This window comes from Scyliorhinus canicula, chromosome 3 (assembly GCF_902713615.1).
Source record: "Scyliorhinus canicula chromosome 3, sScyCan1.1, whole genome shotgun sequence".
In the NCBI taxonomy this organism is placed as follows: Eukaryota; Metazoa; Chordata; class Chondrichthyes; order Carcharhiniformes; family Scyliorhinidae; genus Scyliorhinus; species Scyliorhinus canicula.
The window spans coordinates 159,334,039-159,350,654 of NC_052148.1; the positions used below are offsets into that span (position 1 = coordinate 159,334,039).

At 51.2% G+C, this 16,616-nt stretch overlaps 1 protein-coding gene across 17 annotated transcripts in view; it reads left to right on the forward strand.

Annotated features, from left to right (window-relative positions):
- Nucleotides 1-16,616, forward strand: part of LOC119963057 (prominin-1-A-like) — a 308,012-nt gene that overhangs the window by 229,030 nt on the left and 62,366 nt on the right. For 11 of the 17 annotated variants that reach the window (XM_038791582.1, XM_038791585.1, XM_038791593.1 and 8 more), the window contains 2 exons: nt 10,610-10,657; nt 11,315-11,332. The exons of 3 other annotated variants lie outside the window; for them this stretch is intronic. In XM_038791582.1, the coding sequence (XP_038647510.1) occupies nt 10,610-10,657; nt 11,315-11,332 (66 nt within the window). The remainder of the gene's footprint in view (nt 1-10,609; nt 10,658-11,314; nt 11,333-16,616) is intronic. 3 more of the 17 variants (XM_038791587.1, XM_038791595.1, XM_038791591.1) reach the window with 1 other exon arrangement.

Consider the following 16,616-nt stretch of genomic DNA (forward strand, 5'->3'; position numbering starts at 1 on the left):
TCTCTTTGGTGAATACGGAGGAAAAATATTAATTTTGTTTCTCTCCCATTTCCTCTGGTTCCAAACATAGATTCCCTCCAATATCCTTGAATGGACCAACCCTTTCTCTGGCTGCCTTCTTGCTCTTTACTTATGTATAAAACTCCTTAGGATTTTCCTTAATCCTGTTTACCAACAACATTTCGTGACCCCTTTTAGCCTTCCTAATTCCGACCTTACGTTCTTTCTTACTTGCATTATATTCTTCAAGGGCTTCATCTGGCCTAAGTATTTTAGACTTTATAAATGCTTCCTTTTTCTTTTTGGCAATGTTCATAATATCCCTCATTATCCAGGGTTCCCTGTACTTGCCACCCTCACCTTTCGTCCACACAGGTACATGCTGATCCTGAATTTTTTTATTTTTTTTTAAATAATTTTTATTGAGAAATTTTGATTTTATACAACATTGACGCACCTTAGTAAAATACCGAAAATAACAATAATATTAACAATCATATACATTCGCCCCATCCCCATGAACAACCCAGCATTTTAACAACAACGCATATTAACACACTATAAAGTTACAGAATAAACACTACAATAATGCACCCCCCCCCCCCGCCCCCCCCCCCCGGGTTGCTGCTGCTATTGACCCAGTTACCTATCTCTGAGCCAGGAAGTCCAAAAAAGGCTGCCATCGTTTATAGAACCCTTGTATTGATCCTCTCAGGGCAAATTTAACCTTTTCCAATTTTATAAATCCCGCCATGTCACTGATCCAGGTCTCCACACTTGGGGGCCTTGCATCCTTCCATTGTAACAGAATCCTTCGACGGGCTACTAGGGACGCAAAGGCCAGGACACCGGCCTCTTTCGCCTCCTGCACTCCCGGCTCTCCAGCAACTCTAAAAATCGCGAGTCCCCACCCTGGTTTGACCCTGGATCCAACCACCCTCGACACCGTCCCCGCCACCCCTTTCCAGAATTCTTCCAGTGCTGGGCATGCCCAGAACATATGGGCGTGGTTCGCAGGACTCCCCGAACATCTGGTGCATCTGTCCTCACCCCCGAAGAACCTACTCATCCTAGTCCCGGACATGTGGGCCCGGTGCAGCACCTTAAATTGGATGAGACTAAGCCTCGCACATGAGGAGGAAGAGTTGACTCTCTCCAAGGCATCCGCCCAAGTCCCGTCCTCTATCTGCTCCCCGAGTTCCTCCTCCCATTTAGCCTTCAGCTCCTCCACTGACGACTCCTCCACCTCCTGCATTACCTTATAGATGTCAGACACCTTCCCCTCTCCTACCCACACCCCCGAAAGCACTCTGTCCATCGCCCCCTGCGAGGGCAGCAAAGGGAATCCCTCTACCTGTCGCCTAGCAAACGCCTTTACCTGCAGGTATCTGAACATGTTCCCCTGGGGAAGGACAAATTTATCTTCCAGTTCCCCCAGGCCCGCAAACCTCCCGCCAATAAACAGGTCCCTCAATTTGCTGATGCCCGCCCTTTGCCACCCCCTGAATCCCCCATCCGTGTTCCCCGGGATGAACCGATGGTTGCCACCCAGTGGAGCCTCCATCGAGCCCCCTGTTTCCCCCCGATGCCGTCTCCATTGTTCCCAGATTCTTAGGGTCGCCGCCACCACCGGGCTCGTGGTAAACCTCTTAGGGGAGAGCGGCAACGGTGCCGTTACCATGGCACCCAGGCTCGTACCTCTACATGACGCCATCTCCATTCTTTTCCACGCCGCCCCTCCCCCCTCCATCACCCATTTACGCACCATTGACACATTGGCTGCCCAATAGTACCCCAGAAGGTTGGGCAGTGCCAGCCCACCTCCATCCCTTCCTCGCTCCAGGAACACCCTCCTCACTCTCGGAGTCCCATGTGCCCACACAAAACTCAGAATACTGCTAGTCACTCTCCTAAAGAAGGCCCTGGGGATAAATATGGGCAGGCACTGAAAAAGGAACAAGAACCTCGGAAGCACTGTCATTTTGACGGACTGCACCCTCCCCGCCAACGACAATGGCAGCATGTCCCACCTCCTGAACTCCTCCTCCATCTGATCTACCAGCCTGGTAAAGTTATGCTTGTGGAGAGTCCCCCAGTCCCTGGCCACTTGCACCCCCAGGTACCTAAAGCTCTCCCCTGCCCGCCTAAGCGGGAGCCTACCAATTCCTTCCTCCTGGTCTCCAGGGTGCACCACAAACACCTCGCTCTTGCCTAAGTTTAATTTATAACCTGAGAAGGTCCCAAACTCGGCTAGTAACTCCATCACTCCCGGCATACAACGACACCCTATGTTCCTCTCCACCTCGCACCAAGCCTCTCCACCTCTCTGAATCTCTCAATGCCATCGCCAGCGGCTCGATTGCCAGTGCAAACAACAAGGGGGACAAGGGGCAACCCTGCCTGGTCCCTCGGTAAAGCCGGAAGTACTCCGACCTCCTCCTATTCGTAGCCACGCACGCCATCGGGGCCTCATATAGCAGCCTCACCCATCTAATAAACCCTTCACCAAATCCAAACCTCCCCAACACCTCCCATAGGTACCCCCACTCCACTCTATCGAAGGCCTTCTCCGCATCCAGTGCCACCACTATCTCTGCCTCCCCCTCAATCGCCGGCATCATAATGACATTCAGCAATCTCCGCACATTCGTGTTCAGCTGCCTTCCCTTCACAAAACCTGTCTGGTCCTCGTGCACAACCCCTGGCACACAGTCCTCTATCCTGGTGGCCAGGATTTTTGCCAGCACCTTAGCGTCCACGTTGAGGAGAGATATGGGCCTGTATGAACCACAATGCTGGGGGTCCTTGTCCTTCTTTAAAATTAACGAGATCAGCGCCCGTGACATCGTCGGGGACAAAGTCCCCCCCTCCCACGCTTCATTAAGTGTTCGCACCAGCAAGGGGCCCACTAGATCCACAAACTTTTTATAAAATTCCACCGGGAACCCATCCGGCCCCGGTGCCTTCCCTGACTGCATCTGCCCGATCCCCTTAACTAGCTCCTCCAGCTCAATCGGCGCACCCAACCCCTCCATCTTCTCCTCCTGCACCTTCGGGAAAGAAAGCCCGTCAAGGAACCTCTCCATTCCCCTCCTCTCCCCCGTTGGCTCCGACCGGTACAGTTCCCCGTAAAAATCCTTGAAGACCTCATTCACCTCTACCCCCTTCCGCACCACATTCCCACTCTTATCTCTCACTCCAGCAATCTCCTTAGCCGCATCCCGCTTACGCAGCTGATGAGCCAGCATCCTACTCGCCTTTTCACCATGTTCGTACACTGCCCCTTGTGCCTTCCTCCACTGTGCCTCCGCCTTTCTAGTGGTCAGCAAATCAAATTTAGCCTGCAGGCTGCGCCTCTCCCCCAACAGTCCCTCCTCTGGTGCCTCTGCATACCTCCTGTCCACCTCCAGCATCTTTCCCACCAGTCTATCCCTCTCACTCCTTTCGCTCCTCTCCCTGTGTGCCCGGATGGATATCAGCTCCCCACGAATTACTGCCTTCAGGGCTTCCCAGACCATCCCCACCTGAACCTCCCCCGTATCATTCACCTCAAGGTACCCCTCAATACTTGCCCGGACCCTCCTACACACCTCCTCCTCCGCCAACAACCCCACATCCAACCGCCACAACGGACGTTGGTCTCGCACCTCTCCCATCTCCAACTCTATCCAATGCGGAGCGTGGTCGGAGATTGCAATGGCCGAATACTCGGCCTCCTCCACTCTCGGAATCAGTCCCCTACTCACCACGAAGAAATCTATCCGAGAGTAGACCCTATGTACGTGGGAGAAGAAAGAGTACTCCCGTGCCCTCGGCCTTACAAACCTCCATGGATCCACCCCACCCATCTGGTCCATAAACCCTCTCAGTACCTTGGCCGCCGCCGGCCTCCTACCCGTCCTAGAGCTGGACCGATCCAGTGAAGGATCCAACACCGTATTAAAGTCCCCCCCTATGATCAGACCTCCCGCCTCCAGATCCGGGATCCGTCCCAACATACGCCTCATAAAGCCTGCATCGTCCCAATTTGGGGCATACACACTAGCCAGTACCACCTTCTCTCCTTGTAGCCTGCCCCTAACCATCACATACCTACCCCCCTTATCCGCCACCACCTCCGATGCCTCAAACAACACATTTCTCCCCACCAGAATCGCCACTCCCCGGTTCCTCACATCCAACCCCGAGTGGAAAACCTGCCCCACCCATCCCTTCCTCAGGCGGACCTGGTCCGCCACCCTCAGGTGGGTCTCCTGAAGCATTGCCACATCCGCCTTTAGCCCCTTCAGGTGAGCCAGTACCCTCGACCGCTTCACCGGCCCATTCAACCCTCTCACATTCCAGGTGACCAACCGGATAAGAGGGCGTCCCGCCCCCCTCCCCCGTCGGCTAGCCATAGCCCGTTGACTGCCCGCCCCAGGCCAGCACCCCCTGCTCGACCCCGTCCCCATAGCGACAACCCCTCACCTCTGTCCCCCCAGCCCCCACCAGCTCCTTCTTGACCCTACCAGCAGCAACCCGGTATTCCCCTTTCCCCCCTCCCTTCCCCCCCAGGCTAGGAACCCTCCCAGCCGCGAACCGTCCTCCATTGTACTTCCGTGGGTCAGCTAACTTCTGCTGACCCCGGAAACTCCCGCCAATAGCCCGACCCCTCCCGAAGTGGGATCATCCCCCAATCTATCCCTCCTCCTGGCCCCGCTCCAGCGCGGGGAAGAACCAGTTAAGGCCCCGCCTCCCCCATCACCATCTCCACCCCCCAGCCCCGCAGCACGGGAAACCAGAGGAAAGCCCGCGCTTTTGCACTGCCCCACCACACCCTTCTGACGCAGCTCCCAAATATCAGCCCCACTCCATACCCCCACTCCGGCATAGAATACAACATACCCCCCCGACCCTCCCCTCAAGATACACAGCCCAGACAATGTCCCACAGCACAAAAACAAAAACATAGCAGAACAACCCCTCCGTAAATAACCCTATCAAAATTGCAAAAGTACTAAACAAGAAGAAAACAACAGAAGAAAAAGAGAACACAGCAACAGCAGAATCCAGCACTAATATCTTACAGCCGACCTCGCAACCCCCAACCCCTAGTTCAAGTCCAGTTTCTCCGTCCGCACGAAGGCCCACGCCTCCTCCGGGGAATCGAAATAATGGTGCCGATCCAAATAAGTTACCCACATGCGCGCGGGCGGCAACATTCCGAACTTTATCTTTTTTCTATAAAGCACCTCTTTCGTCCGATTAAATCCGGACCGCCGCTTAGCCACCTCCGCACTCCAGTCCTGGTAGATCCGCACTACCCCATTCTCCCAATTGCTGCTCTTCACCTTCTTGGCCCAGCGCAGCACGCACTCCCGATCACTGAACCGGTGGAACCTCACCAGCACCGCACGCGGGGGTTCATCTTCCTTGGGCCTCCTGGCCAGCACCCTGTGCGCTCCCTCCAGCTCCAAGGGCAGATGGAGAGATCCGGCCCCCACTAGCGAATTCAACATTACAGCCACATAGGCTGTCAGGTCCGATCCCTCCAGCCCCTCTGCAGGGCCCAAGATCCGCAGGTTTTTCCGCCTCATGCGGTGATCCAGCTCCTCAAAGCGTTCCTGCCACTTCTTGTGGAGTGCTTCGTGCCCCTCCACCTTACTCACGAGGACCACGGCCTCCTCCTCTCGTTCAATGGCCTGCGTCTGCAACTTCTTGATGGCAGCACCCTGGGTGGACTGAATCTCTGACAGCCTTCTGTTCATTTCCTGCAGAGAGCTCAGTACTTCATCCTTGAATTCTTTAAAGCAGCGCAGGAGATCAGTTTGTTGTTCCTGGGCCCAGAGTCTCCATTCCTCTGGAGTTGTGTCGGCGGCCATCTTGGATCCCTTCCCCCGTTTTTTCTGAGGAGCTGCTGCTGTTTTTTCCCCCTTTCCACTCCGAGTTCGAGTCATGGACTGCAGGGAAAGTCGTTCAGCACACCTTCCCCCACCGGGAGACGTCGAAAAATTTCTGTTTTGGGCTCTCAAAAGAGCCGAAAAATCTCTTTAAAACGGGAGCTCCCAAATGTGTGGCTTACTGATCCATCACAGCCACCGGAAGTCCCTGATCCTGAATTCTAATCAACTGACATTTGAAAGCCTCCCACATGCCGGATGTTGATTTTCCCCCAAACAGCCTCGCCCAGTCAACATTCTCCAGATCCTGCCTAATGCTGTTGTATTTAGCCTTCACCAGTCTAACACCTTCACCTGAGGACCACTCTTGTCCTTTTCTATAAGCAGCTTTAAACTTACAGAATTATGATCACTGTTCCCGAAATGATCTCCTACTGAAATTTCAATCACCTGGCCGGGCTCATTTCCCAGCACCAGGTTTAATATGGCCCCTTCCCGAGTTGGGTTATTTACATCGGGCTGGATTCTCCATTATTGGGACTAAGTCCCCACGCTGGCATTAAAAAGGTAGAGTTTTACGCCAGAAAAACTTGAATTAAAGGGACACGAATTCCCAGGCCTGCAGGGGGCTAGCAGTAGATCTTGCAGCTTTTGCTGCAGATTTGGGCCCCCACACTTCCAGGTTGGAGGCTGCGCACGCGCACGGTGGCAGCTCCAGTGGCCGCACCGTGCTCCATGCCGGACTCGGATTGCGAAGCTGGACCCACAAAAGAGACTCCCCGATCGGCCGCGCGCCCGACCCTGAACTCCCGCACAAACATTCCCCGGTCGCCTATAAGGTCCCCCCTGGCCTCCGATCTACCCACCCCCTACCAGGGCCGGCAGCCGCCATGCGAATATCCCGACCAGCTGGAGCACATTAGTTCCACGCCATCGGTACATCAGCCGGTTGGGGACGGAGAATGGCTGAGCGGGCCTCTGGAAATGGCCCTAGGTAGGTCCCAGGTGGCGCAGCGTACTCCCTGAGTGTGCCGCTTTTTGGGGCGTGCAGAACCGATGAACAGGCGCCGGTCCCGATTTCTTGCGGGAATATAGATTCTCCGCCCCTGAGCTGGCTGCAATATCGCGCGAGTGTGCGGATAATCCAGTCCATGTTGTTTCAAGAAACCCTCCTGGACGCTCCTTACTAATTCTGCTCCTTCCATGCCTCTATGTACCAGTCAATATAGGGAATGTTAAAATCACCCACCACAACAACCCTATTGTTTCTGCACCTTTCCAAGATCTGTCTGCATATAATCTTCTCTATCTCCTGCTGGCTGTTAGGAGGTCTGTAGTAAACAATTCATTTTTTCCAATTAAGGGGCAATTTAGTGTCGCCAATCCACCTAGCCTGCATATCTTTGGATTGTGGGTGCGAAACCCATGCAAACACTGGGAGAATGCGTAAACTCCACACGGAGAGTGATCCAGAGCCGGGATCGGACCTGGGACCTCGGTACTGTGAGGCAGCAGTGCTAACCACTGCGCCACCGTGCAGCCCTACCTTTATTATACCTGAGTTCTACCCATATTGCCTTGATGCCGAACCCTCCGAGGTGTCCTCCCTCAGCGCAGCTGTGATATTCTCCTTAACCATTAATGCAACTCCCCCACCCCTTTTGCACGCCCCTCTATCCTACCTGTAGCATCTAAATGCTGGAATGTTTAGTTGCCAATCCTGTCCCTCTTTCAACCAAGTTTCTGCAACAGCAACAACATCATAATTCCACATACTAATCCAAGCTCTTACGTTGATCTGTCTTACCTGAAATCTTCTTGCATTGAAAGTAATGCACTTCAGCCCACCTGCCCCGCTGTGTTGACTAACCACTCCCTGCCTGCTCTTCCTCTTAATCTTACTGACCTTAGTTTGTAGCTCTCCCTCAGTTATTTCTCCCACTGACCTACAGCTCTGGTTGCCACCTCCCTGCCATACTAGGCAGTTCAATCTGTTTCTCTGCCTTCCACTTTTCTCCTTACTAGCTTTTGTTTCTGTCCCCTCTTTACTATCACATCCTATATGAAGCGGGTGAGAATGAGGGCCTATCTGGCTCCAGGGTGCCGGACTCTTGCCACTCCCGCCTATCCTCTTTCTTCCGGCTTGTCCTGTGGGCCCTCCTTGGGTTCTTCCTTCAGCCCCGCCTGCTCCGGCCCCTTCTTGTCCTTGCCCTCCTCCTCGGAGGTGGCTCCCGCCACTTCCAGCATGCCACCCCACTACTGTGGCAGGTTGAGGAGGGCAGAGCAGACCACCACAAAGCGAATGACCCTTTGGGAGGCGTACTGGAGAACATCACCAGAGCAGAAAAGGCATTGGAACTGCATCTTGAGCAGTCCAATGCACCGCTCAATGACAGACCGGGTGGCTTCATGTACCTCGTTGTGTCAGGTCTCCACATCAGTCACCAGTCCCCATACTGATAATATTAGACAGGTTCTAAGCGAGTACCACTTATCCTCCAAGAGCCAACCGGCCATCCTGGGGTGGTCCTCGAAGAGGCCGGGTGTCCTGCTGCCCCAGGATGCAGCTGTCATGCATACGCCCTGTGAAACGTGCACACATGTGCATGAGGACCCTCATCTAGTGGTCGCACACGAGTTGGACTTTCAGGGAGTGAAACCCCTTCCTTTTGATGTAGGGCACTCCCAGATAGCCCGGTGAGTGCAAGGTGACCATGCATGCCATCTATTAGCGCCTGGACCTGGGGCATTACGTCGATGGCGGAGAATACTCCTGCCTGGACATCTTGTTGGGCTTGGTCCATGTCAATGTGAATATAGTTCGCTGCCTGGGCAAAGAGGACATCTGGGACTTCAAGGATGCACTTGTGGGCTATAGCTTGTGGGATGCCGTAAAAGTCCCCACTTGAGCCCTAGAATGATCCTAAGGCGTAGAGGCTCATGGCTGCGGTAACCTTGATGGCCACCGGGAGGAGCTATCCTCTTCCTCCATGTGGTTCCAAGTCCACAAAGACATGAAGCAGGTGCTGGGCAGTCTCCTTGCTGAGGTGGAGCTTTGTGAGGCACACGCTGTCTGTCATCTGTTCAAACGATCAGCGACGCCTGTACACCTTGGGTCGACGCAGGCCTCTACCTCTGGATCCATCCCTGCCCTGTTGACAGCCGGGTCCTCGGTGTGGGGCAGGTCCCTGCCCATGGGCCGCCGCCTCAAGCCTCTGTCGACGCTGCTACTGCCATTGCCTGGCCTGGGAGCAGCACCATTAGGGCAGGTTCCGCAGGGTCGAAAATATCGTCCATACTGTTCAATGTCGGCAGGAATTAGGAGAGGGTGTGAGACTGACAACCAGTAATATCTTTCATCGTGGGACCTGCCAGCCCCTCCATTGCTCCCACCGCCCGGCACTCCCTGCCCACACGTGCCCGGCCGCAGCAGGGGCCCCTGCTCACTGGCCCCCACACCCTATACTCCAGACACCTGTATGTAATGTTACCTGGAGTGGGTGTAGGTCTCCTCCCTGGTGTGCACACACACTCTCTGGTTGCCAAAATGTCCCCTAGTGTTCGGATGTTGGACACTGCATCGATGGTGTTGCTTCCTGCAATGTTCAGGCACAGTGTCCAGGCATCACGGTCTAAGTGTGATGCTAGGCGAAACCCCCCACATGTCATGCCTACCCACAGGGACCAATTGGGAAATGTGAGGTGCTCACTTAACTACGATTGCCAATTCCCAATTAGCAATAACCTTCAGCCCCGTGGCCAGAGGCCTCCGTGGGTGGTGGGGGTTATGGGTGGTCGGTGGGGCAGACAGGGGCTAGTGTTGTCCCCAGAACAGATACGCACATTCTAGGGGTTGACATGGGCGATTAGATCCTACCCCCTGCCAAGACCATGGGCGGCCAACCCGCCCTGCTCTGTGCCCCCCCCCCCATTCCCCACACGCTCTAAGCCCAGTGCCCTCGGGCTCTTTGCCTGTACGCGAAGATGGCTACTCATCTCGGGACCCCGCAGCAGCTCCTCCACCAGTTTCATGTTTTAAAAAGGAGTACTAAGTGATGCCCGCATGACCGTTTGCTGGAGAGGCTGTTAGATCATGGGAGGCCGTTAGATAGGAGGTCGTTCCCGTTAATTGTATGGAAATTGGGCTTAAGTGGTGTTTATTGGTTTCTTGACACGCTAAGGAAAGATCCGGATTTCGCCGAGGGGAGTGGGCTGGCTAGATTGCAAACATGTCGGCGCCCGGCACGGTTCTCGTTTTTGGCTCTCCTGCTAATTAGCAGCCTCGTCATGCTCTCGCTTAAGTGCCAAATGGCCATTAAATCGCACCCTACATCTTAAAGATATTTAGCAGCCATGGTAGACTAATGGCATTGTCATTGGACTCGTAATCCTGAGACCCAGGTAGTGCTCTGACAACCCAGCTTCATAACACTTTTATATTCTAAATATTATGTTGTTTTATCATTTAGATGGAAATCTGTGATTACTAATCCATTTGAAAAGAGGTATTTTGCCCAAAAATGAACTATTGGCTTAAGATGCTTTCTGATTCATGAAAAATTTCTGAAAAATATTTTGTGTGATGCACACTTTGTTTTCATATTAACTCTAATTCCATTATCACCATTTTTGAGTCACACTAGTTGTGTTAAGATTTATAAACGGAAAGCTCTTTTATCTACATAAATCCAACAATGATTTATTTTTCTCAATATCAACAATATTCACAGCTTTGCAAGTTTTCACTGGGCTGGATGACAATTGCTGAAATTGTCCAGGTATATTGGACATGTCTTTCATTCTAATTTTTGCTATCCTTTTTAACCAGGCTTTTGAATGTCTGGTTATCCAGGCATCTCATTTTGAATAACACCTCGCCAGTCTCACCTGTTTGCCACAATTCCAACCTTGAGCCATAGCAAACCTCCCTGCTTTCTTTCCTCAGCAGTGGTGGGAAGGCCTCAAGCACTCTGGCCTCCCCACCCATCTGATTAGCATTTTAATCATCTTGATCACGCCTCTCTGGCCCCACCACTCCTCTCTACTCCTTCTGATCCATGAATCTACTGTCCAGCCACTAACACAGATCTCATACAATGTAGCTTTAATGCTTCCTCATAAGATGTCACAGGACTATTCACTAAGTTAAAGGTTCTCTTTGTGATTTAATATTTTGCTTTGGCTCTTGATTTGTTTTGGAAACTTTACAAGGTGTTGAGGGTACAGTGTGAATCAGAGAGGTGTGGAATTTTTCCAGTGGCATTTGATGAAGACAGGTCTTTATGCTAGCCCTTCACTGTTTATATTTTTCTCTTTGTTCTTTGGAAACTATCTTGTGTTTTAATAAAACATTTTATGCCTTTACATGCCAATTTGATTTCTGCTATGTATTTTAATTAACTTCCACTTCCTGATTTTTTGTTAATGCTTATCAGAAATATGTTGATGCTCGGGTAAGTTCTTGTTAAAGAAGCCATCAAGCATTCTTCATTTCAAATGTATTTCCTGGAAGACAATTTTAAAATTATGTTAAATATCAGAATATTGACAACATTGAAACAATTAGGAACAGGAAAAAGCCGTTGGGCTTTTTTGAACCATAGAGACTTTTCATCAACTTCACCTTACCCCACCTTCTACCATATCCCCAAAACCCTTTGTCGCTCAAAAAATAGATGCAATAGTCTTTTGAACCTGTTTATGCCGCAGTGACAGCTGGTGGCAATTTTAATGAATGAGACCACATTGGTGAAAAATGTGTATTGCTTAAATAATAATCTTTATTAGTGTCACAAATAGGCTTACATTGACACTGCAATGAAGTTACTATGGAAATCCCCTAGTCGCCACACTCCGGTGCCTGTTCGGGTACACAGAGGGAGAATGTCCAATTCACCTAACAAGCAGGTCTTTCAGGACATGTGGGAGGAAACCGAGCACCTGGAGAAAACGCACACAGACACTGGGAGAACATGCAGACAGTGACCCAAACAGGGAATCAAACCCGGGACCCTGGCATTGTGAAGCAACAGTGCTAACCACTATGCTACTGTGCCTCCCATTGTCCCTGTTTGCCTCATATTTAGATTGAAATAATATTTTAATGTCTTAGAGCTTCCATCTTGGCACAAATTAAAAATGTTCACAACTCTAAACAAGAGCTGTTTGATTACCTTGGCCTGTAACTAAACGCTAACTTCCCCTGGACAATTGCGCTGAGCTGGGAACCATCTGATAAAGTGATTTAAATTGCTAACTTCCGATGTTCTTCCACTGTTAAACTAATAGTTACTCTGAAAGAGTTAGAAGAAATAAAAGCACTTCTCCACCTCACCTGACCTGACTGGACCCCCCACCCCACCAGCGAGACCTAAACCTACACCCCACCCCCCACGATGTCCAACCCTCTCAATTCCATAAATGTGCTATAGACACTTGCCTTCTTCCTGGCCTGTTATTTTCAATGGGACCTTTGAGCCCAGCTGCTTTACGACAGCTAGTAGATAGATTCATAGACATGGGCAGCACAGCAGGAAGCCTCTCTGTCCATGCTGGCCAACAAGATCTGACTACACTAATCCCATTTTACAGCGCTTGGCGGGTCAGGGCAGTGCTAGTGAATATCTAAATTATTTTTTTCATGTTACAAGAGTTTCTGACTCAACCACCCTTTCCGGCAGTGAGTTCCAGACTCCCACAATCCTTTGAGTGAAACGGCTTCTCCTCAAATCCCTCTTGGCCTTCTCTTACCTTAAATCTGTGCCTCGGGTTATTGACCCCTTTACTAATGGAGAAAGTGCCTTACTATTTACCCTATCTATGCTTCTCTCAATCTTATGCAACTTTTTCAGGTTCCCTTTTAACCTTTGCTGCCGCAAGGAAAACAGCCCCAGTCTATCCAATCCTTCCTTCAAGCTCAGACTCCCCACCCAGGCAGCATTGTGGTAAATCTCCTCTCCACCCTCTCCATTGCAATCACACCCTTCCTATAATGTAGTGACCAGGACTGCACATATTACTCCAATTGTGGCCTAACCAGCTAGTGCTGTAAAAAGGTGTGTCTCCTTCACTCCACTTCTTTTGGACTACAGTGCTGGACCCAGGGGCGCACTGTCTGCCTGAATCTCATTCTGCTTCAGTCAGGAAGGTCGGGCGAGACAAGCTTTTAAGTATTTTAGTGCAGGTAGTATGTACAGAATGGCAATCCAACGCTGATTGTCGCTCTGGAGAAGTTATGGCCCATTCTTGCACTAATGATTGAAGTTGGCAGTACAAAATATTGCATTTTACATAACATTTTAATGTGTATACTTTATTGTTACAAATATACAAGTTAATGTGTACTTAATAGAAATTCAAATACTGTATACACCAACTCACTGTGAAAAAAACAAAAAAATTAAGTCTTGTATGATATGTGACATACTATACTGAAAACAAAATATCCCAGTTGAGCACTATTTCAAAGATTTATTTGCTTTGACAAAATAGTCTAACACGAGGCATCACTAACGATCCTAGGACCACGTCTGTCAAACTCTGTAAACAACCTCCTGAATGCCTGGCACATTCTACATGCAAAACTATTAGGATATGGGGTGGAATTCTCCGCAGCCGTCGCCAAAATCTGGAATAGCGATCGGGCAGAGAATGGCTTCCGACACTAGAATCGGGGCAGGCTCCGATTTGACACCAGTTCGTGATGCTCCATCCCCTCCAAATTAGTGTCATCGGGACACATGCCGCACACAGTTGCAGTGCCATTGCATGTCATCAGCCGACCCACTCGCAATGCTTTGTCTCCGATGGACCAAGCTCCCAATGGCGCGGGCTACATGTGGTCCCAGTGGTCGTGAACCTGGCGTGCTGGTGTGTGGACAGTGTCCAGCGCCATCAGACTCGGCTGAGAACCATGACGCTGGCCGGGGGGCTTCTGCACGTCTGGAGGAAGTGGTGAGGAATGGCCAGGGGTGTGCTGTGGGTTTGGGGTGGGCGGGTACGTGGTCCAACATGGCCGGCGCCATGTTTTCTGGCGTGAGCAGTGCATGTGTGGGGGTGTAGGCTTGTGTGGCTGCAGTTTGACAGCCCTGCACATGCACGGCCCGAGACCCGCCGTTCTCCGGTCGTTTTCCACATGTTCCGTGGGTGTTTCATGTAGCACCGGTGCTAGCCCCTCACCGGTAGCAGAATCAGTGCAGGTTTTACGACAATTTTCCTGTCGTGAAACACCACGGATCCTCCGTTGGCGCGGCACTTAGCCTCAGGAACAGGTTTCTGGCTGCCCTTTGTTCAGGGTTAAAGGAAAGATATAAATGAAGGTAATAGTTTTTGGCTGCAAAGCTGAAGTAAGGGACAATATCCAAGGCCCCACTTTAGGAGCTACGTCCTTACAAGGCTATCTTCAGCATTATATTTTGGTAAATTATTCCACATAAACCAATTTTCTTTTTTTTCAGAATAGTGTAGATATTTCTCAATTTTTTACTTTAGAACATCAAATAACTTGGTTAATGCAGTATTTTATTGTTGATTTTGAACATATTGAAGCATTCTTGACTCCGGTGATGCCTATTCATCAAATAGACTTGAGTATTGCTTTCCCTGTGTTAAGAATTGAGTAACTTGCAGGTGGATGTTGATCAACAACCCTAACCCTAACAATTTCTGGACATGTCTTTACATCTTTATGCTGACAGATGTATTTATAATCTAAAAACAATGGCCTGGGGGCAATACGATGGCACACTTCTTAGCACTGCTACCTTACGGCACTGAGGACCCGGGTTTGATCCCGGCCCCAGGTCACTGTCAGTGTGGAGTTTGCACATTCTCCCTGTGTCTGCGTGGGTCTCACCCCCACAACCCAAAGATGTGCAGGGGAGGTGAATTGACCACACTAAATTGCCCCTTAATTGGAAAAAAAAATTGGGTACTTTAAATTTAAAAAGAAGACAGTGCCTGGATTCTCCGCTGCATGCTACCGGTAACGAGGTCCCTGATGCAGCAGAGAATCAAAAAATCAGGATCGGCACTGGGCATCTGCGGGCGCCGATACTAATGCGACCCTCCTGTGCTGATGGCGGGATCGAGGTTCATACCCATGCTCCAGCAGGAGAATGTAAATGAATGGAAATGGGTCTTAATGCAAAAGGTGGCCAGCCGCAGACTTCGCTATCAGGCCACCGGCTCAAAATGGTGGCCCGATAGTGGGATTCCCTCGGGAATCCCTGGTATACCTCGCCATGCATACATTTATATGGTAATGGAGACTGAATTACTTCCTGAATTGTGATCCCGGGGGAATGTATATCAGTAGAAACTCTCCTCCAGCGGGAGAACGTAGCGGGGTGAATGCTCTACCTCCCCAGCCGCTGTTTCTCAGTGGCGAGCTGTCGCTAGCAGCGGATTCTCAGTTCTGTCTCTGGCCAATGGGATTTCAGATTCCCATGCCGCCGGGAAGTGTGCTGCCAGAGGAACAGAGAGTGTGTGCCGCCGGAGGAATGGAGATAGTGTGCTGTCGGAGGAATGGAGATAGTGTGCTGCCAGAGGAACGGAGATAGTGTGCTGCCAGAGGAATGGAGATAGTGTGCTGCCGGAGGAATGGAGATAGTGTGCTGCCAGAGGAATGGAGATAGTGTGCTGCCAGAGGAATGGAGATAGTGTGCCGCTGGAGGAATGGAGATAGTGTGCTGCCAGAGGAATGGAGATAGTGTGCTGCCAGAGGAATGGAGATAGTGTGCTGCCAGAGGAACGGAGATAGTGTGCTGCCAGAGGAACGGAGATAGTGTGCTGCCAGAGGAATGGAGATAGTGTGCTGCCAGAGGAATGGAGATAGTGTGCTGCCGGAGGAATGGAGATAGTGTGCTGCCGGAGGAATGGAGATAGTTTGCTGCCGGAGGAATGGAGATAGTGTGCCGCCAGAGGAATGGAGATAGTGTGCTGCCAGAGGAACGGAGATAGTGTGCTGCCAGAGGAACGGAGATAGTGTGCTGCCAGAGGAACGGAGATAGTGTGCTGCCAGAGGAACGGAGATAGTGTGCTGCCAGAGGAACGGAGATAGTGTGCTGCCGGAGGAATGGAGATAGTGTGCTGCCAGAGGAATGGAGATAGTGTGCCGCCAGAGGAATGGAGATAGTGTGCTGCCAGAGGAATGGAGATAGTGTGCTGCCGGAGGAATGGAGATAGTGTGCTGCCGGAGGAATGGAGATAGTGTGCTGCCAGAGGAATGGAGATAGTGTGCTGCCAGAGGAATGGAGATAGTGTGCTGCCGGAGGAATGGAGATAGTGTGCCGCTGGAGGAATGGGGATAGTGTGCTGTCTGAGGAATGGAGATAGTGTGCTGCCAGAGGAATGGAGATAGTGTGCTGTCTGAGGAATGGAGATAGTGTGCTGCCAGAGGAATGGAGATAGTGTGCTGCCAGAGGAATGGAGATAGTGTGCTGTCTGAGGAATGGAGATAGTGTGCTGTCTGAGGAATGGAGATAGTGTGCTGCCAGAGGAATGGAGATAGTGTGCTGCCAGAGGAATGGAGATAGTGTGCTGCCAGAGGAATGGAGATAGTGTGCTGCCAGAGGAACGGAGATAGTGTGCTGTCTGAGGAATGGAGATAGTGTGCCGCTGGAGGAATGGAGATAGTGTGCTGCCGGAGGAATGGAGATAGTGTGCTGCCGGAGGAATGGAGATAGTGTGCTGTCTGAGGAATGGAGATAGTGTGCCGCCGGAGGAATGGAGATAGTG